At 46.7% G+C, this 25039-nt stretch overlaps 7 protein-coding genes across 7 annotated transcripts; 3 read left to right on the forward strand and 4 right to left on the reverse strand.

Moving 5' to 3' along the window:
- Window positions 1–2651: 2651 nt before the first annotated feature.
- RhiXN_09058 (Fungal Zn(2)-Cys(6) binuclear cluster domain) lies at window positions 2652–3401 on the forward strand (the record flags this gene model as incomplete). The annotated part of the gene is made up of 2 exons (XM_043328874.1): window positions 2652–2825; window positions 2880–3401. The coding sequence occupies 2 exons, from the start codon at window positions 2652–2654 to the stop codon at window positions 3399–3401; spliced, it is 696 nt and encodes a 231-aa protein (XP_043180320.1).
- Window positions 3402–4716: 1315 nt separating this feature from the next.
- Window positions 4717–6264, reverse strand: RhiXN_09059 (ATP-dependent DNA helicase; the record flags this gene model as incomplete). Its single annotated transcript, XM_043328875.1, has 6 exons — window positions 4717–5638; window positions 5687–5700; window positions 5893–5946; window positions 6007–6059; window positions 6108–6215; window positions 6246–6264. The coding sequence occupies 6 exons, from the start codon at window positions 6262–6264 to the stop codon at window positions 4717–4719; spliced, it is 1170 nt and encodes a 389-aa protein (XP_043180321.1).
- Window positions 6265–6314: 50 nt separating this feature from the next.
- RhiXN_09060 (DEAD/DEAH box helicase) lies at window positions 6315–7818 on the reverse strand (the record flags this gene model as incomplete). The annotated part of the gene is made up of 8 exons (XM_043328876.1): window positions 6315–6433; window positions 6488–6546; window positions 6588–6725; window positions 6781–6905; window positions 6957–7108; window positions 7167–7339; window positions 7399–7518; window positions 7793–7818. 8 exons carry the CDS (start codon window positions 7816–7818, stop codon window positions 6315–6317), a joined length of 912 nt encoding a protein of 303 aa, XP_043180322.1.
- A 2092-nt stretch (window positions 7819–9910) lies between these two features.
- On the forward strand, window positions 9911–12015 carry RhiXN_09061 (Fungal specific transcription factor domain; the record flags this gene model as incomplete). The annotated part of the gene is made up of 7 exons (XM_043328877.1): window positions 9911–9958; window positions 10017–10208; window positions 10276–10660; window positions 10714–10988; window positions 11043–11570; window positions 11634–11756; window positions 11812–12015. 7 exons carry the CDS (start codon window positions 9911–9913, stop codon window positions 12013–12015), a joined length of 1755 nt encoding a protein of 584 aa, XP_043180323.1.
- Window positions 12016–14013: 1998 nt separating this feature from the next.
- On the forward strand, window positions 14014–15759 carry RhiXN_09062 (Fungal Zn(2)-Cys(6) binuclear cluster domain; the record flags this gene model as incomplete). The annotated part of the gene is made up of 6 exons (XM_043328878.1): window positions 14014–14443; window positions 14495–14559; window positions 14620–14766; window positions 14821–14866; window positions 14921–15285; window positions 15556–15759. The coding sequence occupies 6 exons, from the start codon at window positions 14014–14016 to the stop codon at window positions 15757–15759; spliced, it is 1257 nt and encodes a 418-aa protein (XP_043180324.1).
- Window positions 15760–16330: 571 nt separating this feature from the next.
- On the reverse strand, window positions 16331–23815 carry RhiXN_09063 (NADPH-dependent conjugated polyketone reductase C1; the record flags this gene model as incomplete). The annotated part of the gene is made up of 13 exons (XM_043328879.1): window positions 16331–17119; window positions 17335–20965; window positions 21030–21220; window positions 21276–21381; window positions 21990–22009; window positions 22074–22243; window positions 22300–22532; window positions 22589–22713; window positions 22767–22901; window positions 22961–23077; window positions 23130–23437; window positions 23496–23632; window positions 23694–23815. The coding sequence occupies 13 exons, from the start codon at window positions 23813–23815 to the stop codon at window positions 16331–16333; spliced, it is 6084 nt and encodes a 2027-aa protein (XP_043180325.1).
- Window positions 23816–24182: 367 nt separating this feature from the next.
- RhiXN_09064 (ribosomal protein L23, N-terminal domain) lies at window positions 24183–24869 on the reverse strand (the record flags this gene model as incomplete). The annotated part of the gene is made up of 5 exons (XM_043328880.1): window positions 24183–24197; window positions 24251–24397; window positions 24447–24584; window positions 24640–24770; window positions 24821–24869. 5 exons carry the CDS (start codon window positions 24867–24869, stop codon window positions 24183–24185), a joined length of 480 nt encoding a protein of 159 aa, XP_043180326.1.
- Between the last annotated feature and the right edge of the window lie 170 nt (window positions 24870–25039).

A 25039-nucleotide genomic window follows, 5' to 3' on the forward strand; every position in this document is an offset into this window, starting at 1 on the left:
AGGTATATTACTTATCGATATTAACAATGGTACATACATGCACAATCAATAGCTTTTCACTCCATGAATAAACTCGACTAGAAAACCCCTACTTAGCTCTTCATTAGAGTTTCACCCAGACATTGCAGGCACTGGTTGGCTTGGGTATCTTTGATATCAGGTGCAATGATCCCATGATTATCCAGCCGAATGAATAGCTTTTTAGAGCTAGTAGTTTATGGTATACTTTACGCTTGTAATAGAAAGATCAAGTAATTGGGCCACACGATAAATTGCATCATCAGTCACAAACCTCCATGCTTGACTCCGATCAACTGGCATTTCATTTAGTTCTCGTCACCTTATTAGCTTATCGATTCTCTTGTTTATTCAAAATTTATAATCGATTTCCCGCTTCTTTGTGGTAGGTCAAAATTACGCCAGTTTAATACTGCTAGATTTATGTGTCCCTACTTGGTTCGTTCAGCTTAAAGCATCCTCGATGAAAAATCATGAAGCTGTTAGGAATATCCAGTAAGACGACCACGTTCTATGTTCCAGAACCACACGTACACATAGATCTGTTGGTATACTCAACCTCCAAAGCTAAATCGCCGCCCTCATGAAGGATATAGGCGTGTATATAATCAAAGAAGTGGAATACCATATATATAATATTTTCACAAGCCAGCGCGGGTGAAAAATCTGGCACGGAGCACGCAGACAATAACTGGAGCACCGAGACGCGAGTATGACTCGCGGGTCGAGTGGCCATCCGTGACGACAGGAACGGAGGGTGGTAGGCAGGAGGAGATGAAGCGACGAAGTGCGGGTGACTCTGTCATCCTAAGGATGTTGGGCGAGTCAAAAACAGATATATGTGCGCAGTTGGAGTACATGATACAGTGGGGGTGAGGGTAGTAGAACCAACACGGTCACGTGATGCGTTTTTTTTAATACACGTCCATATATAAACAATACGGGAGCTACATGCGAACAAGGCAAACCGCTCAGACGAGAAACCGAACCGTAAAGAGCTACAAAGTAAGACACGAAATACAAAAAAAAAAGCGCAGAGCAAAACGCAGACAGTAGCACGGTCAGAACGATAAAGGTGCCGCTGGGCGGCGTACAGGTGGCTTAAGGCCTAACTCGGGTAGAGGCCGTAAGGGCGTATATACTACATTATCTGAGCGGTTGCCGGCGGGCATCCTCGTCTTCTTCCTATACCCGTCTTGGGGATGAACTTCGCGACCGCCTCCAGGCCTAAATGGGAGCCAAACAGTGATGATCCAGACACTCCAGTAGAGAACTCACGAAGGATTTCCACGTGGTACGTATACGGATGTGCGGCCCCGCACACCCTGCGGCTAAGTCCGGGCTTATGATCCCCTGCATACTTCAACCTCACAATCGTCCACTATTCGATGATAATAAAGACGCAGATCATCCTGCACAGGATCATCACAGTAACTACCCGCTGCCACCCATTGTCACTAATATCGGACCAGCCCACACTCGGTTGGTCTTCATGTATTCTCCTGGTGCGTGATGTCCGATCAACGTGTAGTGTAGCAGCCGTTTTAGTTGTCACTGAAGGATCAACACGGTTGGTCCGATTTAAGTTCAAGGCAGGTACATCTATATACTGTATCACCGAGAGTCACTGCACTTATTCCACGTGATATCCAGGCCATCATCTCTTGCCACTATATAACCGAAGTAGGCTGGTAGCTCAAGTCGCACTAGTACTATAGATTATCCTCTTTGACTGTTTGACACAGCAAATGTCTCGCACTTATTCAAAGCCCGGGCCACCCCCAACCAGTTGTAGAACATGCAGACAAAGGTAGATTAATATATACGCCCATATATATGCCCTTGTTCATGATCAATTGTGGTTTGCTAGGCGGAAAAAATGTGACCTTTCTAGACCATCCTGCTACAGCTGTTTAAAGAGTGGTTATAAATGCCTAGGGTATGAGGATAGTAGACCCAGCGCGATAAGACATCGGGATTATTCCTATATACCTGTAGCTGCTCCCGTGGAGAGATCAAGATCGGAGGTGAGCTTACCATGCTATGAATCCAGCCTTTGCCCCCGATTTCATAGTTGTTCATATTGTTTCAAGACTCTTGGTCCTCTTTTAGCTGGCTTGCCTGAAGACCGTCACAATCAGACTGACACAACTGCATGCCCCACGAGGCCTTCCACGCCAAGAGCTGAGATACCACAAAGGACAAATAACCATGTTCCAACCAGAGACGATGATTCTACCATAAGTTATTCGGAAGATTTCGATCACTTATGGCCGCAAGATCAAAGTCAATCGATCGTATATTCGCGCTCGTCGGCACGGCAACCCGCTTTGACGAAGCGGCGTGTTAATGAAACTTCTCGCATGAGATCCAACGGAAGTAATTTGATTGGGTTTATTGAAACAGCTTTCCGGTCAATACCCCGTTCGGTGGATGCAATACAGGTCAGCAGGGAGGATCGGATGACATATTTGGCCAACGAGTGTGAGCAAGATTTTTGTTATTGATCTGTCTACACTTACAGTAACGTAGACACTTTTCAGCGACTTGATCTCTGGTTTATAGCTCCCTCGCCCGTGGCATGTGAGTTTCTTGCCAATATTTTGAAGGAATCAAACAGAACCGCACGGGCCATGCATTTTGCCACCAACGTTTCGAGGGTACTGGCTCAGAGTCCGGGGACCCGTAGCTCCATGCTCCAAGGATGGATTGGATGGATACATGAGTTTGAGCGGAGTGTTACTACTGGTTTCCGTAACAACATGTCGCCGAACGATATAGGAGACTGCCTAAAGGCTCATCTTGAGGTAAATGGATTACCTAGCCGATAATTTAATGCAATACATAACAAATTTCCTTAGCTTTTAGCTCTGAAGGCTTCTCTAATGAATGGTATCTTCGGGTACCTTGTGCTTCGAGATGCATTACCCAAGTTCCTCTCGTTGGTGGCGACTGATTCGAACTTATTAATTGAGCAGCACAACGGAGGCATGGTCATCTCGTTTCATCGCATAATTAACACACATCGATACGAGCTTACAAAATTCGCTGTGCATGACGTGCTTACGGTGCTCCTACTTGGAGTACCACTCCTCGTAGAATACGGGTACGATGGTGACCACGAGCCTGAAAATCCTATGTTCGAGTGGATACATGGAATTCCGGCCACGTTTCTCGAAGTTATGGCACAGATCAACTCGAGGAGAACTGGCTCCCGAGTTCGTCTGGATGATTGGCAAACTCTGGAAGAACGTGTCCTATTCTGGAAATCACGATACGCTATGCTAAATGACGCTCCTGTTCCTGGGAGCGACGATGCCGAAAGAGTTGCAGTGCAAGAAGGGTGGAGGCATCTGTTACTCATCTACATCTACATGGTATGATGCCTTCTTTTATATTTATTTATTTCTGGAAGGATGTGAAAGAGATTTATAGGGTGTATGTGGAGCTTCGTCGGATGATCCACGAGTCCAAGGGTCAGTGAGCCGGATATTCCAGCTTGCGAGTTCAGTGCGTAGCTCACAAATTGGTATGCATATGCTACCACAATGCGTTGTCGTAAGCTCGGTATGTTTAGACTGTATCGCCTGCTAAGCCTTTTTTGAGCAGGCTGGTATAGCAGCACGGATGGAGAAACATCGGGTTGCTGTATACCAAAAGCTCATGTCATTTACAGGGCCACGTCTCTGGCTCTTTGATGGGCCACAGTATAGCCAGTTCCTGTATCACTTGTGGCGTGGCGTAGGTGAAGGAGGAAGAGCCGTCACATGGGACGACTATGTGCGCTCCAGGCAAGCAATCATTTCAATTTAAAGGAGCCCTTGCTGTCTTTCTTCCATTATTGTACTTGCTTTGCTCTTTGTGCCTGGAATGCTTTCGAGTTGTATGAAGAATAGGCATAATGGAGCACCAACCCCACCTTTCTACCAGGTTGGTAGGATAATAGTACAGCCGCGAGCTATACAACTTGATGATGATATGTATTCATACCATTGAGTGCACCTAGCAATGAAGAGGCCCTGCAAGACAAATCCAGGCCGTGCAGTGGCATTCAAGAGGTGGGTGTGACATCCGACAAGTTGATACTTTACATGGCCTACCGACATACCAGCCTTCCCTCTATCTAACGATGTTGATGCTATCGATAATATTTACATAAATAAATATCTAGGCGATTTTATTGAGATTTTTTAACAAATCTCGTTTACAGAGCAGCAAGTCCATTCGAAGTGCAGGCAGTTTAAACGAGATCGCCTGGTCATCAGAATCGAAGTTATCCTTGTGAGTGGGTCGTTGATCACACTGAATCCCTATAACGTCTCAGGTATGTAGGTTCGGAAATGATAGCGAGCACGAATTGGGTTTTCACTACTATGAGCTTTGCTGCGGAGTATTAGATCTTGTCAGACTATCTGTGAGATATATACTGCTGAGTCCCGGGATGACAAGGGGGCGGTGGCTTTTATTTTCAGCAGCTCATTACGTGATCATGGGCACACTTATAAGGAAATTATGTAGGGATGTTTGTGTCGCTAGTCAAAACTTTATTCATGGGTTCGCAGATGAGCTTATGGGCTTTCAAAACAGGAGGCACGATTACCGCGCTATCAGTCCGACAAATCAGTGCTAAGCAGTAGTATAAACTTCGCCAATAATTAACTCTATAATATAAAAATACAGTTGAACCGCACCCCAAAGCTACTCAGATAGTATAATAACATCATCATCACTATCTTCATCGCTTACGATTTTCCGCCGCTTTCGCGCAGAGTTAGATACCGAAGGCCCAGTCCCCTGACCGTTCTTTCTCCGGGGCATCATCGAGTAACTCCACCCCTCTTCATCCGCGTCCTCGAGGTCGTCAGAGTCAGCAGAAGCAACGTCTTGTCGAATCTGTTCGGTCAAATCTTCAACTTGCTCATCTTCGCCATCGTCTTCATCGGATATAGTAGCTTTAGATTTGCCTTTTCTACCCCCAACATTCGATTTGGCGGCCTGTTTTTTTGGAGCGGCCTTGGACCTTCCGGATGTACGTTGAATAAATGTACATTCAATTTTGGGTCCAGAGCCAGCTTCTACAGATTCTCGGTCGAGACGGGTGAGGCGCACAGCCTGAGGACCGAGTTGGAGGTAGACGTTGATGGCATAGGCAGTCGAGTGGAAAATCTCTTTCAAATGACCCGATAAAACGAGCTGGATGATCAGCGCCTCAGCATCCTGGCAAAAGGAGCAAGTCAGGAGAGCAAAGATCTCGATGACCGAAATACACACATCTTTAGATAGGCTAATCTTCCCGCCCGCGATCCCATCCAAGTCCAGTACGACTTTCTCTCCCTGACTCTTTCGTCTTCTCCCTTTCCCACCTCCTGCAGGAACCTGGAACGACTTGCCCCCCACTCCACGGACCAAGTCTGCAAGCATACCAACCGTCACTCGACCACCTTCGCTATCTATTGTTTGGGCGACTCGAAGGATGATCCATGCGTCCAGGGTGACGTCTTTGCTGGCTACGCTTTCGGGCGGGCGAGTGCAATTATCGCAATGCCCGCAAGGCGTGAGCTTCCCACCTGCCTCGGTTGTCCAGGATGAGAGCGAAAGAGAGGAGGATGCGGAGAAATAGCTAGCTTAGTTAGATCGGAATACTGCGTCAAGAAATGACTACGCCTACTTGGCAAATAAAAGCTTTCGGCATTCAGTCAGTTTTGTGCGAATCGAAGCATATCATGCACTGTGGCAAACCAATTCAACAAAGTTTAAGCGAACGACCGAAGACTAAACTCACACTTTTCTTGTCCACCGATTTCTCCACAATGAGGGAGCTCAGCCTAGTTGCATCTTGACCACGGTAGTATAGTACACAATCTGAATCATTACCATCGCGCCCCGCACGTCCACTTCTTGATAGAACCCATCTAATGACTTGGACATCTATGAAAATTTGTAATTAGCCACCCCAAAACGTGGCGTAGAATTCCTGGTGAGACTTACAGAATGATGCAAAACGAACCGCACATTTGACTTGTCAATCCCAAGCCCAAACGCTACCCATTTATCAGCGTCTATCAGTATGAAGGGATAGCGCAACTTACCAATTGTAGCACAAACAACCTGAACCTCTCCATTCCTCCACCGAATATGCAGCGACTCTTTTTCGTAATCCCCGATATCCGCATGATAAACACCCGTGCGAATCGCACCTTTTGAGTATGATGACAACCCTCAGCTACGGTTTCCGTATCCTACCATGGTGATTAATACCAAATGACAAAGAAGTCATTAATCACATACCTTTTTGCTCAGGCATAGACAATCCCGCTATGCCCCGCATGGTTTTGTGTAATGTAATCGGCCATGACCTGAATTGCTCCTGCCGCGGATGCAGGTTTGGGTAGCACGGAGTAATGTAGGTTCTTGCCTAGACATCACGAGTCAGAATAATATAGAACATTTATCTACATTCTTGACATACGATAAAGTGGCGCGGAAAAGTAGACGGTGTCCGACGTGTTTGCATCTAGGAGAGCATGGCTATCAATAACAGCTCATCGAAGGAAATGAGATCTGCGTACTGTTGCCATCTGTGACCTGTCTCATTCGAAGTGTCACCAGTAGATCTTTTAGCACCTTTGGGGGGCATGTGGCGGATAGCGCCGTAATCGGACATTCGGGAAGAGTTGGCGCAAATGGAAAGTTTCTTATAGTCCGGTCTTGGGTGGTACGGGTTAATGAAATATTAAGTAACTATAATAGAAGTGCTCTTACCGAAAGTCGTGGCCGAGTTGAGACACACAGTGCGCCTCATCAATCACGATTCTGGCCAATTGTCCGGCGGTACACATTTTTTCAAGAGTCGAGGTGAACGTCTTGCTCTTGGCTATTTTTTCAGGCTACAATTTGAAGTGAGAAGGGCTTCTACCAAATAGGCTTGCTTCACCTACAGTCACGTAACACAATTTGATCGGCTTCTCTCTCGAACTTCCTACCTTATCCGCAGCGACTATACCTTTGGACTTTCCAGCTTGAGCTAATCTTTGCATTATAGACCGGGACTCCTCTTTCTTAGTTGCGCCGGTGAGCATGACTGCCTCAACTATTACCATCCCCATTAATACTATTACGTTGGTCGAGTAGATAAATACAAAACTCACTCCCATTCTCTCTTAAATGCATAACCTGATCCATGATCAAGGCCACAAGGGGAGAAATGACCAGTGTGCATCCGGGAAGCACCAACGCGGGTAGCTGGTAGGTGAGGGATTTGCCTCCTCCAGTAGGCATAACGCACACGACGTCTCGGCCATCCATAACAGCATTTACCACTCTATCACATATTAGCTCCGAGAATACGGGAATACGAGAATAAAGGAAAATAAGACATACCCTTCTTGACACAGCCTAAATTCCTTGATCCCGAATACAGCCCTCATCCTCTTCTTAACGTCGTCTGTCCATTCAAATCCACCAGGATCGGCATAGTTGGTTGTCCCGGCGGTTTTGGCACTGGTAGAGACTTTAAGAGCTCGATTAGGAGCACGCGTAGTAGCTAATTCTCTTTGAAGTGCTTCCTTCTCTTTCACTATGTTCTGACGGCTTGTTGCAAGGCCTGGATCTCCGCGTCGATTGAGGCTAGCTCCGCGTCCAGTGATGAGAGGTGGGTTTGCAATTCATTTTTTCGGAGATACGAAGGTTTATTCGACGATCCGGCACCAAACGATACTTCTTCCTTCGGACATATCTCTTAGTGTAAATCGAATGTAAAGCCGGGGAAACGCACCATATGACCACTGGCTCTTCCTCCATTACTCTGGTACTGCTGCAAAGATAGTTCTAGGACACCTTCAAGCTAATATTATATCAGCGCAGGCAGCGTGCCGATTAAAACAACTTGCGTCATCTGAGCCCAGCTCGTCTTGATACATTGACTGCTCGGAGTCGTGGCGCGAATCACACTCCGAAATTCAACTTGGCGTAAGCGCTGATCACTGTCATATTTGGAATACGTAAAGTGGTCTGCTTCCGCGCGCCTCCTGTACTGTGCGACCGCACCAGTTGCTTGAAACCTAATCAATTTGTCCGCTGAAGAGCGCCTCCCAACGGAAGAAGTATTAACCACTTTGTTAACGAAAACGGAACTAAAACATTCACTCTGTGCAATATATTGTTTCGTAGAAATATGCTTCAGCCCCCAACGTCACGTAGTAAGCCCGATTATAACCTCATATGGTGCTTACGCGATGTAGACTCGTAGTACCTCCAATCGTGCCTCCGATCTATGAATTCATGAAAGCTGACCGATCGGAAGGCGTTGTGCCCACTGTTAGCAGCTGGGTGGATTATCCTAGACCTACCAATGTTGTGTAACCGTGAGATCTCACGGAGCCGGACTTGACTGCCCATGTACAGCACCCGTAAGCCCTGTGTCGATTCAATCAAACATAGTTTTATTTCGTTATAAAACTACACTATACTTGGTTATATATCACAAGATGATAGTTGGAAAATCCGTGTATGGCCCGGGGAGTCCATACGCCCATAAATGTAGGAAGATAGCAAATTGACTTTGATCAGATATCAATGAAACTGGAAAGAGATGGGCAGATTCGTGGGTTGATGACCGACCTATTGTGTCCAAAGATAAACTAACTCTATACCCGTGAGTAGTGCACAAAATATATAGCAACATGCGAAACTCGTCAGAACCATTCTGGGGTTTGACAAACACTTAGGCGTTGTTTACGTTAGGATAGATCTACAAATCCCTAAAAAAAAGTTTGGGAGCACTCTGAAGCATACGCCTAGCAGACTATTTTGCACAGTCGGAGAGTTTATTTCTGTATACGAAAGTTACGTGACAGATGCATGGCAGCCAACAGTGGCGCCGAGTCGCTGACTGGGGTTGCATTCGGGGGTACCCGGCCCATACCGTCCAACTTAACCCACATTTTTCATCTCCGGCACAGTAAAGCATACATCATTTAATATTGGCTTCTGGCTTCTGGGATTGGGATAGCGAGGCTTTCGTCGACCAACGGCAACGCCGATTTACTCTCCTACAACTCCAAGACTTCAAACAAACCCCAGTCAGTGCCACTCCTCCCTGTCGTGCATCTGTCACACAACCACTACTGTCCACCGGAGAAAATTCTCCGACTGTATTATTGTGCGCGGCTCTGCTTTACTCCGTCGACCTCAAGCCCTATCTCACTTGAAAACTATATGGGTTTTTCTGTGTGAAGGAGCTTTTTCTAGAATAGGACGAGTACCGATGGTAGGCCAACAGCCATACGTATTTTCAGAAATTCCCGGTATGCATGTGGTGAAGGAAGCCGCTATACACTACTGGGCACCTCCAAACCTTTCAGCAGTTGTGGGAGGACTGAATACCGCCACTGCGACTACCGCCAATTATAAACGGCGGGATATCCCCGATCCATAAGCCTACAATACAAGGCGAGATCCGAAAAGCTCAGTACTTCTGACACTTTGTTTATGACAAAGGGTTCTCTATCGAGGGAGCTCTACTGTGCGCACGCCCAATCTCAGGCACGGAGGGCCAAAGAAGCCCAGGTTTCAAATAAGCTTGCCTTTGGTCTGACCGCGGGTAACGACAATCGTGCGGAAGGCATATATGATATCGCTGAGCTGCTCCACAAGATTCGTAAAGCAAGGGTACCTTGCTTCCATCAAATAGAGTCGATGTATTTATATAGTGAGCATAGTGGCTGGGTTAAAGTTTTGGCTGATAGGTTGGGGCCAGCAGTAGGTCGGCTAACACGATTTTAAATGAGCTTATTTCGTACGATCTCTGCACTAATAGTCCTCGGCCTATAAAATATAAGCGAGTAGATTAGCAAAGTCTCACGAGGTTAGGCGTCTTAACCCTTTCATCAAAATGCTTCGCATCGTATCAATGCCTGGTCCGTCTCCTACTAGTTGTCGGGTATGTAGGCGAAGGTTAGTTAATACATACGATCTTGGTCGTTCTTTTTTGACGCCAGCTTGCCAGGCGGAAAAAGTGTGACATGACCAAGCCATGCTGCGACAGGTGTGCAAAGGATGGTTATGAATGCCTAGGATACGAAGAAGACAAACCTCGAGTTAGGCTGTGCCGCGATTACCCTGATGCACCGACCGTACCATATCAAAGGCCGGTTTATACAAGTGTTTCAACTAACGAGTCCACAGAAGAGGTGAGCTTTGTACATTCATCAATCTAGCTCGCGCTCACGAAACCACACTTTTCTTCAATTACTTTAGTTACCACACCGTCTCTCGAATGCTCGGTCAGAAGATTTACGAGACCTGACTGGTGCAAGTGCGGACGGCTCCAGACCTTCAACTCCTGGGATCACAAAGCTATATCAAGCAAGGGATCAAAGATTAACCAAGGAGAAAGATATGGCTGTCTGTGGAGGTCTTTTGCGGGACTTTGACCGCTTATGGCCACAGGATCCAAGTCAACTGGTCTTATATTCGCGTTCACGGACACGGCAGTTCACTTTCACTAAGCGGACTTCTAGCATGAAGCCCAGCGGAAGTGACTCAACTGGATTTATTGAGTCAATTTCCCAGCCCTTGTATCCCTCGATAGATGCGATGCAAATAGGCAGGGAAGATCGCCTGTCACGTGTGGCTAATGAATGTGAGTAAAAGCGCTCTTTAGTTAACTCAGTTATGTTTAATCGCGCAGCATAGACATCTTTCAGCGCCTTGGTCTCTGGTTTGTACCCCCAGCGCCAACTGCATGTGATGTTTTTGCGGAAAGTCTGAGAGGGGCTACTAGAACAGTGCAGGTCCTATATTTTGGAGCCTGGGTTCTCCGAAAGCTTGGTCATAATCTCGGAATCCGCAGCTTTGCATCTAAAGGATGCGTTAGCTGGATCAACGGATTTGAACAAAAAATCACTGCTAGCTCGCGTAGTAATGCACTTCCAAATGAAATAGGAGACTGCGTTGCAGCCCACATTGAGGTAAGTGGTTCATCCGACCGACAGTTTAGCACAGCAAATAACGCAATAGATCAGTTAGTACTTCTGAAATTTCACCTAGTAAATAGTGCTTCAGGTTATACTGCGCTTCGGAGCGTACTACCAAAGCTTCTGCGACTTGTGGCAACCGACCCGTGTCTAATGATTCAAGAGCCGGATGGTAACCTAGTTATCTCATTGCCCCGTATGCTCTACGCCCTTCGACCCGAGCTCGTACGATTTTCCTACTATGACACAATCTCATCGTTTCTACTCGGAGTACCACCTCTAGTCGAATATGGATATAATACTGAACATAACGCCGACCCTAAGCACGAGAACTTTGGGTATGAGTGGGTACACGGAATTCCTGCTGTGCTACTTCAAGTTATTGCGCAGGTCAACTCGTGGAGAGCTGGCTCTCGAGTTCCTCTGGATCACTGGCAAGCTCTCGAGCAGCGCGTCCTGTCCTGGACATCACGATACGCTATGCTAAACGACAGCGCCATCGCCGAGAGTGCTACTTGTCTTAGGGCTGCTGTACAGGAAGGCTGGAAACATGTGGTGCTGATATATATCTACATGGTGTGTACTTGCTTTTCTTGTTGGCCTTCTTGCTGTGTAACCGAGGAACATTGGTATTGCCAGGGTATATGCGGGGTTTCATCACACGACTCGCGGGTGCAAGCGTCGGTAGATCGAATATTCGAACTTGGAGAAGCAGTTGGCAGCTCGCAGCTCGGCGTACACATGTTCTCTCACTACGTTGTGGTAAGCTTGGTGTATGCGCCTCAAACTTGCTGCTAATTTGCAATTACTTGGATAGGCTGGTCTGGCGGCCAGGTCGGAAAGGCAGAGGGTTGCTGTGTACAAGCAATTACTTTCTTTCACGGACGGGCGTGTTTGGCTCTTTTCTGGGCCAGAGTTTGGCTCCTTGCTTCGGTGCTTGTGGCATGGGGCGGGAGCGGGAGGGGCAGCTGTAACATGGGATGACTTTGCTGGAGTAACACGCGCGCGCGTTTTACTCTAAGAGATGCTCCGGTCCTTTGCGTTTTTCCTTCCTTAATTTTTGATTAATTCGTTATAAATGATACATTTGTAAGTGCAAGTGAAATCATAAATGCAGCTAAATCGCAGTGTGCCCCAGAGCCAAAATTCATCTAAACTCCATTGGAGCCTAGAAATTAAACACTTTCGCGAACATGCTAGTGGAAGTTCTACTCATATAACCGAGTCTGATTCCGAAATTGTTACTACATATATATGGGCTTTTCGCGGTGAATCAGCATGAGTCGAGTACCAACTGAGTTTTGTACTCGATTTTAACTACCCACCTCTTTTTTGTTAGTCCGTTTTTATTAGAAGTGCATACAAACAAGGCAAACTGCCCGACAGATTGAAACTAGAGAATGCATGCTACAGAGTGAACTTCTTCCACGAAAAGGTTGAGGGTCCGTACGTGCTCGGGAGCGCCCAGTCCTCAGTGCTGCATGCGCCGAGTCTTATTCGGCTAGTATTTATGGCATTTTGAGAGATTGATGATCGCTTACTGCCCTAAACTAAGTAAAGCGCATGGCGACCAAGTGTACTATAGGGAAGTATGAGACTCCATGAGCGGAGAACTGTGGGCGCTCCTGGTCGTGGGCACTTTTAGCTGGTCGTGGGCACTTTTAGTAGAGGATCTCCCAACTCTCGAAAGGCGTGGCGAGCGAAAGAGGCAAGAGAGAAAAAAAACATACATTGTATTTTTATTCCTCGGTCGCACACAACTTGAAGTCCACTCTTTCCTTCGTATCGACGAACGTTCCGGAAACAGCCTTCTTTCTTGCGACCCAATTATTCAATCGATATTCAATTCGGACGATCTCCGCCACTCTGCGGTTGTGGGAGGTTCTCCAAACCGTGATCTGGGCCTCGTCTCCTATTACGACTTCATGTAAGCCTAGCATTTTTGTGTTTGCTTGTGCACATGTACGATTCCCTTGATGCATGTCCTAGCACGTGCAAGATATATATAAGCCAATCATCTTTGTGTCTAATCATGGGCAATTTGGTAATGACGGAAAATCGCTTGGTCGAACTGATGAGTAGCGCATATTTGAAATCGAGTGGCAAGTGGTTTGATTGTTTATAGTTATTGCAACGGCAGGGAATAAAAGGCTCGAGTAACGAGTCGCCCAGCAAATTAATACGAAGAAAAGGCGCGGAACATAATCTTTCCAAACGCAGCTTAGCTAGATAGGTAATACTACGATTGATGACATCGAGAGCCACAGCAAAAATGACGTGCGGCATATAGGAACAAATCATTGAGGGCAAGGCCAAAAATAAGGCAGAGAGCCTCTTGCCAGCTTGGCAAGGTCAACTGGCTAGGCATGCGACAATATTTCACGCAACAGAGGAGCTAACTATACAGTGTGGTGTTAAAATGAGAAATAAGACCTTTCAAGCCCCCCCCCCCAATATATACCCAGGTGAGCCGCAAATCGAGACACCAATCTCTTAGCGAGATATTTCCGGCCGTTTCCATATGTGTATGAGATGGCACGTGGCCAGTGTACATCGCTGTTGTGCCGAGAACAAACCCTACCGTCGTTAGCCCAACTACTTAGTTTCGTATTGCCTCGTCCAAGTCTGTCCCGACACAACCATACTTTCGATACTGTGAGAGCTAGGTGGCTCATTATCAAGACACACAGACGACTAAGTGTGTGACTGTCCTGCCAAAAAATGTTTCATATCGTTTCAATACCTGGTCCACCACCGACTGGTTGTTGCACATGTGGACGAAGGTCTGTCAACACTTATACACGTGCTCGCCTTTTTTGACTCGCATCGTATTTCACCAGGCACAAAAAATGCGACATGTCTAGACCGTGTTGCGATAGGTGCTTGAAGGGTGGCCACGAATGTCTGTGGTATGAGGAGGACCAACCTCGGGTTAGGATACGTCAGAATTATCCCGATATACCCGACTCTGCACCTATTCGTGCAGAAGGTTCTCTATCGAAGGTGAGTCCAAAACCCCATGGCTCCGGCTTCCGCTCTCGAGTTTACAACTGTTCATGATTTTAAGGCCCTTGATTGTCTTTCGGCTGGACTGCCTGAAGACCGAATAGACCGAACCAGTACAACGACGGAAGGTGTCACACGATCCTATATTGTAGATGCAGGGCAACCGTGCACGACGAGTGGACACACCTTGCCTGCGCGTGATAACCCTTCGGAAGATCTCGTCCACCTATGGTCACAGAGTCAAAGTCGATCGATCGTATACTCATCATCAAGAACTTATCAATCTGATACCACGAGATGCTCTTTTGATACAATTTCCGGATCAAAAAGTTCTAAAAATAATCCGGCTAAAGAGAATGTTTATGTTTACCGATCGATTATTCCCTCGGTCGATGGAGCTCAAGCTACCAGAGAGAGTTACTTTGCACTTATTGCCAACGAGTGTGAGTAAAGCTCCCGTGTTGGATGTACCTTTCGCAGTTACAATTTGACAGACATTTATAGTGTCCTCAGTTTCCGGTTTATGGCCCCCTCGCCCACCATTCGTACCTCCGTAGCGGTTCGTGTGAGGGGCAGCAGAGCAACGCGAGCCATGTACTTAGGGACGATGATTCTCCAGGGGCTCAACCATGACTTCCGGACCCATGATACTCCACTCAAGAAATACCTTGACTGGATCAATGAGTTTGAACGACGGTTCATTACTAATTTTGGTCGTAGTTCGCGGCTGGAAGACGTGGGGGACTGCCTCGCGGCCCATATCGAGGTAAACGGTTCATCTAGCTAGTAATCTTGCAGATTTAATAATATAATCGATTAGCTAGCGGTTCTAAGATTCTTCCTCAGAGATAGTGCTTCGGCATATAGTTTGTTTCGAGCCGGGCTGTCTAAGTTCTTTCTACTCATCGCAGCTGACTCAGGCCTGTTGTCTGAGCAACCAAATGGCAATTTGACCGTTTCCTTTCCCCGTGTACTTGGTTCACCTCGGTACGAGCTCTCACGATTCGTTTTATACGACACAATCCTGTCGTTTTTACTCGGAGTGCCACCCTTGTTAGAGTATGGGTATGAGGGTACATGTGAGAGTGATGGGTTCGAGTGGATCCACGGGATTCCGTTTGCACTCTTTCAAATCATTGCACAAGTTAATTCATGGAGAGCTGGCTCTAAAGTACCCCTTGATGATTGGCAAACCCTAGAGCAGCGTGTTTTGACCTGGAGGCCATCCCATGCAATGTTAAACGAATGTTCTGCTTCGGAGGACGCCAACATCGAACGAGCTACGGTGCAAGAGGGATGGAGGCATGTCCTACTAATTTATATATATATGGTGCGTTCTTGAATCCTATCACCTCTCCCCAGAAGCCGATGAAGAATGATAGGGTATATGCGGGGTATCGTCATATGATCCACGTGTACAAGCGTCGGTGGATAGGATATTTCAGCTTGCAGAAACTGTGCATAAATCACGATTTAGTATACACATGCTACCTCACTGTGTTGTTGTGAGTTTGATATTCGCACTTTGGCCCATTTACTAAGTCGTTTTGTGGAGGCTGGTATAGCGGCACGGCTGGAAAGACACCGAGTTGCTGTGTACGAAACACTACTTTCGTTCACGGATGCACGACCCTGGCTCCTTGGCGGGCCACGATTTAGCCAGTTTCTCTATCACTTGTGGCATGGTGCGGGCGAAGGAGGAAGAGCTATCACATGGAACGACTATGTTCAGTCGAGGCATGAAACTAATCCTTTGTGAAGTAATCTGTTGCTTGACGCCCTCCACGTGACGACTACGAAACAATCGTGACCTTCAACGATATTATGATAGGAGTGGTGGCGGACCTGCGACACATAATCCCAAAGGGTTCGTGGCAGTCATAGATTTAAGCAGCATATCATTGTTTTTGATCAGCAATATTGTAGTAATTGTATATGATAAACAAAAAGCTATCACTGCTCACTTCGAACATACACGCATATCGAATCCCAAGACTTCCCAGCTTGACCCATAAATATTCGTGTCTACTAGCTATACATTTCCTCCCGCATACAACCACCGAGCGTTATATACTTTTTCCTTTCCCAATCCCTTCTCCACTTTTTCAACTCAGACTATGTACAAATAACTGTTTTTCGAACTATCAATATAGTCAAGGGTTTCTTTTCATGTGACTAGGTCCTGGCTGAATATCATTGGAATTTAATGATTTGATGAGCGAGGGTGGGCTTCAGCGCCCTGGTGTTAGAAAAATGGTAGATGCAAAGATGTTGTATGTCGTATCGCTCACATGTGGTAAAACCTAAGTGTACTTGTGTAAAACCAACATTTAGACGCCAAGATGTATGTAGGGGACCCAACGACCAAATTCTTTATCCCCAATGCTTTCCCGAAGATTTGCCACTGCATCGTGTAACGCTCTGCCCGCATCTTGATAACCCATACCCGCATCTTTGAATAATTGGCCATAAAATTTGTCTGCTATGAACGGAGCGTCGATGTCCATTACGGACCACATTGTACCAATCACGCTCGGATATCCGGCCATTAGTATGCCTGATGCAAGATGTATAGCTTCATCGGGAAGATTTTCATCGCCTGTTGCTGTTTGACATGCGGAAAGAAAAGCTAAGCCCTTGCCTCGAAACAATCGCTTCCTGATAGTTGCGAGATCGAGCATGCCGTCATGGAGAAAGAATCCACTCTCGCTGGGATCTCCAATACTTTGGTGTGCGTGGCAAGCAAGATGGACCCAATCATTTTGCTCCATTGCATCGAGAACAGTCGCTGTGATAGCCTTCTCACCGGCTAGTTGAGTGTATCTGGCATTCCCATGAGCATGTTGTGCAATAATCATTAGCTCCTTCTTTGTGCCAGGCAAGAGGCTTTGCCCCGGAGTAGCCTCTTGGCCTATCGCAACAATACTAGGATCCTTACTATAAGAGATGTGTGCAGAAGATTGCAAAGCATTGAGAGTAGGTGTATATGAGGAGATGGCAAAATCAGATATTTTTGTTCCCTTCTTATCGTGGCTGTAAATACCGGCAGCATGAAGCGGAAGAAATGAAACAACTCCGGTCGCACACCATGTTATGTGCGCCAGATTATCGCGGGGAAACTACCGATCAGAGACATCAGGGGAAGCAACCAATTCGCCTGAAAATTCGCGTACCACATATCCCAAGGAGTCCAATACTGGCTTTACTATCTCGACCCAAAGAGACTCTAACACAGTTTCAAAAGCGTTGGATATTTCGGGTGGATTTGGAATTAGCGGTCTCCTTTTTGACCTTCTGCGCGCTCTCGGATGCCAAGCCCTTGAAGCGAGCTCACAATCTGACTATGAGCATTTTTAGCCTTGTCGTATGAAAAATTTGGGAGTGGAATATGCTTGACATCTACTTTTCCAGGAAGTAAGGCGAGTGCGTCGCAGCGCCGCTGATGACAATTTATGATTACTACGGGGCCATCCTTTACTACAGCTGCATACTGTGACGCCTTCTTGGGGAGTAAAAAGTTCTCAAATCCAGGGAGCTGGCGAATTGTTGCCTTTATTTTTTCGTACTCCTCAGCACGGCGGCGATGCTGCTGAGCTTCCTGCTCCAAATTAACAACATTCACTGTCGTGCTCAGGGGTGTTCGAGAATTTGATTCCCCGTTGTACAACTCTTGTGACAATCGCTGAAGACGGTCGGCAAGTACTGGGTGGCTTGAATGAAGCTCATCGACTGGAGTTCGAAGTTGTAGGGTCTGGTTCCATACAATGGATCGGGCTTGCTCCAACCATTCAAGAGCAAGAGAATACTCTCCAGCACCAATCGCAGCTGCAGCCGCCTCAGCTGAAAAATTGCTCATTTGTTCAATGTCATCGTAACGTTGGTTTATCGTCGTTCCAATCCAGGCCAACTCAGGTACAAGATCCATCGCAGTCTGGTAGCCTTCCAATGAATCTTCAATCGAGTGCGAGATAGCCAACGTAGCCCAGGTGCGAGCGGCAATAAATTTGGGGTGTGGCCGCGCTACTATAGATCTAGCAGACTCGCGGTAATATTCTAGTGATCTATTGAGAGAATCCAAGTCGCCTTGAAGCTCGAATTTTTTGCGATACATATACGCTAGGTTACTGCGGAAGTGAGGAATGTCGGCGTGATTCATAGGCGTGAGCGAGACCGAGCGAATAAGATATTCGATTGCTTTTTCGAGGTCAGTAAATTGTCCAAAACGATCAAATCGGCTCTCATGTGATATCGCCAAGTTACAGAGATAACCAGGTAGTTGAGGTTGGTCTCCTGGAGCTACAGACACAACACACGTAGTATATTGGATTGCTTTGTCAATGTCTTCTGATACTCCTACGTGGTTGAAACGATAGAAATGAGAGACCCCGAGGTTGCAGAATAGCTTGAGAAATTGCGGATGACCTTCGGGAGTGAGCGCTATGGCTTGAGTGAAATATTTGATAGCGTTTTCAAGGTCATCCAGGGCTTTGAGTCGATCGAATCGAGTATTATACGAGATTCCAAGGTTTGTTAACCTCTCAGGTAGTTCAAGGTGGCCTTCCGGAGTCAATTGAACCGAGCGCATGTTATGGGCGACGGAATGGTTTATGTCGTCTATATGTCCAAGGCGTTTAAATCGACTATCATATGAGGCACCAAGATTAGATAACCAGATCGCAATAGTTGGATGTCCTTCTGGTGTCAGCGATATGGCGCGGGTGAGGTGGGTGACTGTATTGTCTACGTCGCTCAGGTGGCCAGTTACTTCAAATCGGCTATCGTAAGCTGCACCTAGGTTTGAGAGATGAATAGGTAAACTTGGATCACCTTCTGGAATGAGTAATAAAGCACGACTCAAATACATGATTGCTTTATCAATATCAGCAAGCTGTCCAAAACGGCGAAACCGATTGTGAAAGACAAGGCCCAGACCACTAATCAAGTGAGGAGCACTCGCATCTTTTTCGGGAAGTAATTCTACAGCTTGAGTGAGGTGGTTAGTAGCATTCTCAAGATCTGCCAAATCATTTAGATATCGGTATCGAATATCATAAGATACTCCAAGTCGATGCAACTGTGTGGGCAAGTCCGGGTGTCCTTTGGGAGTAAGTAAGACGGCCAGATTGCCGTGTTTGACTGCGTTGTTTATATCGTCAGAATTTCCGAGGCGATTGAACCGACTGGAATAAATCCCTCCAATATTTGAATGTAAAATGCGTAAGTTTGGGTGGTTGTCGGGAAGTAGAGGTATTGCTTGGGTAAGGTACATAATTCCATCATTGATGTCATCAAGGTTATCTAAAGCTGCAAATCGGGTTTCGCAAGCTGCCCCTAGATTCGATAGAATACCAGGAAAATTCGGATGAGTTTCCAGGGTATATGCCATAGCATGTTTGAGATGGTGGATTGCATTGTTGATATCGTCCAGATTCCCAGTGCGAGCGAACCGACGGTGGAGTGCGGCGCCCAAAGCATTGAATAAATCTAATAAGTGAGGATAATTGTTAGGAGCGATTGACATTGCTCGAGTAAGATATTCTATAGTAGAATCAAGATCTTCGGGGTTTCCGACACGACCGAAACGAGTGTCATGAGATATGGCGAGGTTCAGCATCCATGAAGGCAAATCCGAGTGACCTTCAGGAGTTAGTAGCACAGCCCGTGTACTGCTTTTTACCGCGTTATCAATATCTTCCAATTTCCCGGTGCAATTGAACCGATTGATATAAGATGTGCCAAGGTTGGAGAGAAATACGGGAAGGTGTACTTGATCCTCAGAAGACAGCAATACAGCGCGTGCTATATGCTCAATGGCCTTGTCAAGTTCAGCCAAACTTCCAGTTCTATGGAATCGGTTTTGGTGAATTATCCCTAAGTTGCTTAGCACGCTCGGTAAAGAAGGATGATTCTCCGGGATGAGTGATGTGGCATGAGTGGACTGGGCAAGCTCGTCCTCGAGTGCAGTTGGGTTCCCGCAGTTGTTAACCCAATTGCTATGTGCCGTACACAGAGCCACCAATCGGTTAGGTAGGTCCGGGTGGCCATTAGGACTGAGTCGAACAGAGCTAGAATGCCATTTAAACGCATTTTCAATATCATTCATATCTCCAAGTCGTCTAAATCGTGCATCGTATGATAGCGCTAGGTTGTAGAGCCAATCATGCATGTATGGATAGCTTTCAGAGGAGAGTGCTATCGCTTTAGCTTCATACTTGATAGCCTCGTCAATATCCGCCATATTTTCCAAGAGTTGAAATTTGGCGTAGTAGGCGGAGCCCAGATTAGCAAGTTGACTCGGCAGGTTTGGATTGTTTTCCGGGGTCAACGGAATGGTTCGAGTAAAACATTTGATCATATTGTCGATATCGTCAATGTATTCAAGTCGCTGAAACTGTTGAAAGCGTCTAAAGTGGGATACACCCAGATTACTGATTCGATTAACCAAGCCGGGGTGCTCTCGAGGTGTAAGTAGTACCGCCCAAGCGTGACAGACGATGGAAAGTTCAGCTTCAGAGGGTCTAGCGAGTTCCTGAGATCGTTGAAGATAACTCGCTCCTAGTATCGCAAGGTCGGTAGCAAGCTCTCCTTGTGCTACGTTTTCTGGGTGTGTATTAAAATGACGGCCCTCGATGGCCATATCGACAAAGTCTAAGCGATCTGGCCGTTCGTATTCACCCAGCTGTTTCGCGAATAAAGTCGCTAACAACTGGATGATCCTGTCCGTAAGAGATATTGGATCCAGTTGCAGAGCTCTATTCAGACACCAAATGCTCGCGTCCATAATTGATGCCTCCTTTTGATGATCTAACTCGGGGTTAATCATATCGGTCAAGTCGCCAGCTATTGACAATAGAAATGAAGCTTCTTTTTGGTTTCCAGTGTCGAGCGCTATATATTCCTTTACCCTGTCCACCATGTCCAGTATTCCCGCTCCAATGACTTCGACATCCAAGTTTGTTTCATGGCTGAATAAAAGGCTCCTCAAAGTTAGACACATCGATCATGACCCAGGCTACGATTATCTCGCACCTGAGCCTCTCCTGTGTTTCCACCAACTTGGTCAATAGCTCGTGGGATAAAGTCTCCCTGTTCATCTGATTATGAAGATAATTAGACTCCGATTCATCTTTAGACGCGGAGTAATCCATTACAAGAATCAACCCAGCTTCTCCATCAGTGATGGTACGTGTTGAAACCCCCATCTCGCTTGGTACATTCGACTAGACGTCGTGTCTTATTAAAATGCCCGGCATCCAACCTGAGATTTCCACATACCGATGATATGTTTATCACCACCTGAGGCGAAGACGCCGGTACCGTTGGTTCAACAGGCTTAACTTCAGAAATAAATAGCCATCCAACCAAGCATAAGATTAACCGGCTAAGTAGATTATGTATTGTGACAAAAAAATGAGGTAGCTCCATCGGAGGTAAGATTGCCTTATATAATGCGTTAGGTATATCTGGTCGAGGGCAAGTCTGTGTTACTGCTCGCGCGCATACCACGTGCCCATGAGTGAGGTGTGCTGAATCCATATACTGGTGATGATCACATTGAAACCGACAGGATCAACCCCAGATATTCATTCCTCGCTAATATCTAGATATACCCCGTTTTCGGACTAGTCATGTAGGAATTATGATATAACTTATTCTTCAATCTGTGCAAGTCCAAAATTAACTCTACCACGAAACCTAAAGGTAAAAGCAAAATTGAAGCGACCCAGACTCGAACTGAGGACCGTCTGTGAACATTAGAATGTTAGACAGACGTGATAACCAACTACACCATCGCTCCTTGCACAAGATGATAAATGAACAGACATAGCTGCCAAGGCCAAGTGGTAACCACCCAGACAAACTTTACCTTTCAGCTTTCTAGTAGACTTTCACGTACACTGATCCCAACGACACCCAGTGATACAACAATGTGTAATATTATACGTATACGATCTACAATACTACAGTATCCCATTTCCTTTAGCTCACTGCGTCTGTTCTGCATAAATCTATCAACGGATCGTGGTCAGACATACATCCAGCAACAAAAAAACGGCAAGTGTAGACACACACCTTGATAGTCTTGTCCGCTCCACCTGTAATAAGACGAGTTCCCGTTTGGTCGAATGTGGAGCAAAAGACACCAGCTTCGGCATCCAACGAACCAGGTTGAGGAATATCTTCCATGTTCTGGAAGGGGAGACCGGTCTTGTAGTCCCATAGCGTGATAGTACCATTGTCACCTAACACAACGTAAATGAGTAACCGATTCGATAAATACGCACAAAACAAAACACACCTCCGGAAAACAATACGCCCTCGGCGTTCACACTGAGCGTATTGATAATCGCGTCGTGTCCCGAAAAGTTGTGTACAAACATCCCCTCGGGGCATTTCCATTTTTTGATATTGTTCCCTCCTGCACTTCCAGATGCGAATGAAAATTCGGTTGGGTGAACGGCAAGTGCTCGGACCGATTTTTTGTGGTGAGTGAGAGTGGTCATAGTTTTTCCGGCCGCGAGATCCCAGAGACTGTTGGGCCCAGAAGTTAGTATAGGCTCATATTGGTGAGTACAGATTGGACGGACCGGACAGTAGAGTCCATTGAACCAGTGATTACTTGGGGGTCGGATTCTTGGCATCTGACGTCTGCGACAGTTCCGGTGTGCCCCGCGAGTACATGGATTTGAGCTTTGGTACGCATGTCCCAGACCTAATATAATTCGTAAGCGCAATGTGGAGAGCAGAAAGTATCCAACTACTCACCCTCGCAGAAGCATCTCGACCAGCGGTAACGAGTACGTCAAGTGTAGGGTGCAGGTCCAAAGCATAAACACCAGACAAATGACCATGATAGTGTCGAATAACTTTATTGGTCTCCAAATCCCAGCACTTGACCATCTACGACGTGACCAATCTGTAAGCACCTGCGCCACACTACATTCGTGAGTGTCACATACCTTGTCCTCTCCAGCAGAGAACAAATACGGATGGCGCGGACTAACAGCCAATCCACGAACCGTGGAGATATGGCCGGTCAAGGATAACTTCAACTCGCCACTCGCCAAATCCCATACCTATAAATCAAGTAAATAACCATGAATCGGCAAAACACGCCGTACGATGCACCTTGATAACTCGATCACCTGCACCGGAGACGAACCACTTGTTCCCAGGCTCGACAGCCACACTGCGCACCCATCCCAAATGTCCACTAATGACGCGTACGAGTTTCCATGGGGCATGGTAGTCTGGTTGTACTTGTTTGGCAGCCTTTTTGCGAGCGAGAGCAACAGAGAGAGCTGATTGGGAGCCGGTGTGGAGGGATTGCTGAGCTCGGAAGGTAGTAAGCGCTGCTGAGGGGGCCGGGGCGGAGGTGGATACGGATGGTGCGGCTCCGTCGCTTGAGGGTCCGGCTGTAATGAGTTTTTGTTGGGCTATATTTAAAAGGTAAGATAATGAGCGAGAAATATGTAAGGAAATTGGGAGACTCACGACCAGCTATTGCCTTTGGTCCAGCAGCACCAGGTCGAGCGGGACCAACAAGACCTTCTCGCGCAAGCAGAGCAGAAGGTAGTGTTTGAACATCCAAGTATTCGTCACGAGTTTTGACCGATAGCCTTACCCGAGCACTGCAAAACAAACGATATGTTAAAGCTTGTTGTCCACCGAAATGCAGTCACAAAAACATACCTCTTCTCCTCCTCTACCTCTCCGTTTTCAGCATAAAATATCGACGCCGTTCGTTTAGCACTCTGTTTCAGCAGTGATTCCAGAGGAGGGAGTGATGTAGGCGTGTCCAGTTGGGTCGTCATTGTCGGGGGTATCGAGGTCGGGAAAGAACGCCTGGTTCTGTGTTTGTCCACGTGATCGTCACGAGGAATTACACAACACAAGCATAAATTGTCATTTTTACATTTTTGAGCGGCGGGGTCAAGTCATTCTTGCTAATTGTAGCCAAGCTTTCATTTAGCATCTTGCCACCAATCCTATGCTCATATTCTCGCAAGTCTATTTCGAAGATCTCGTTCCAGACAGAAATTTCAAGTAAATGGCATAGTACGCATGAGGTAAGTGTTTTTAAAAAAGCATAGTAATGCAACAACATGGGAGCAATACATCTCGGCACACTGCCCAGCTCCCAATACAGCACGTGTCCCTCTCCTCCTCGACCGAAACAGATTAGATGAAGCCAATCTAATACACCACCCTGAGTCAAGAGTATTGCATGATGAATAAAACAAGCGCACCTTGTTGGCAACATCCAAAGCCTCATGGTCAGGCGTCAACCGTACATACGCCTTCTTCCTTCCATCTGGTCGAATGAGGGTGTTGATTTTAGCAATGTCTACATCGTAAAGCTTCTTAACAGCAGCCTTGATCTGACGCTTGTTCGACTATAGTCCTCGTTAATACCCGCATATATGATGCAGCAAGTATACGCACCTTGAGGTCGACAATGAAAACAAGGGTGTTGTGGTCCTCGATCTTCTTCATCGCGGACTCGGTAACAACAGGGTGCACAATAGTGCGGTACTCGTCCATTCGGGGCGCATGAGGGATGGATTTCCTTGGGTATTTAGGCTATTGTCGTTCTGTTAGATAAACCCCTCTGTCGAATAGATCCAAATAAACTCACAGTACGGGGGAGACGGAGAGTCTTGGGGCGGTGGAATGATACCGAGGTGCGGACCTTGCGCTGGGCCTTTCCGTTGGTGCCCTTGAGCGCTGCCTTCTTCGCACCCTTGGCTTTGGCATCGCCAGCTGGGGCTACTCGTTCGTTAGCTCCAACTCGTTCATAGCATCAGCTCGCAACTCACCCTTCTTGCCCTTGGGGTCCGCCTTCTTGGTTCCCTTGGTAGTGGCCATCGAGTCTGTGCCAAATCCAAATGTCAAAATTCATGTCCATCAAGGTCCATCCACAACAAAGATTCCCCATCCGCCTTTCTGTTGCTTCCAACCCCCAAAATTTCCGTCGTAAAGCCTCCTTTCCCTTCACTATGCGCGCTCCGTATTGTATAAAAGCATTATTTCTGCGT

The sequence above is a fragment of the Rhizoctonia solani genome, chromosome 5 (assembly GCF_016906535.1).
Source record: "Rhizoctonia solani chromosome 5, complete sequence".
Lineage (NCBI taxonomy): Eukaryota > Fungi > Basidiomycota > Agaricomycetes > Cantharellales > Ceratobasidiaceae > Rhizoctonia > Rhizoctonia solani.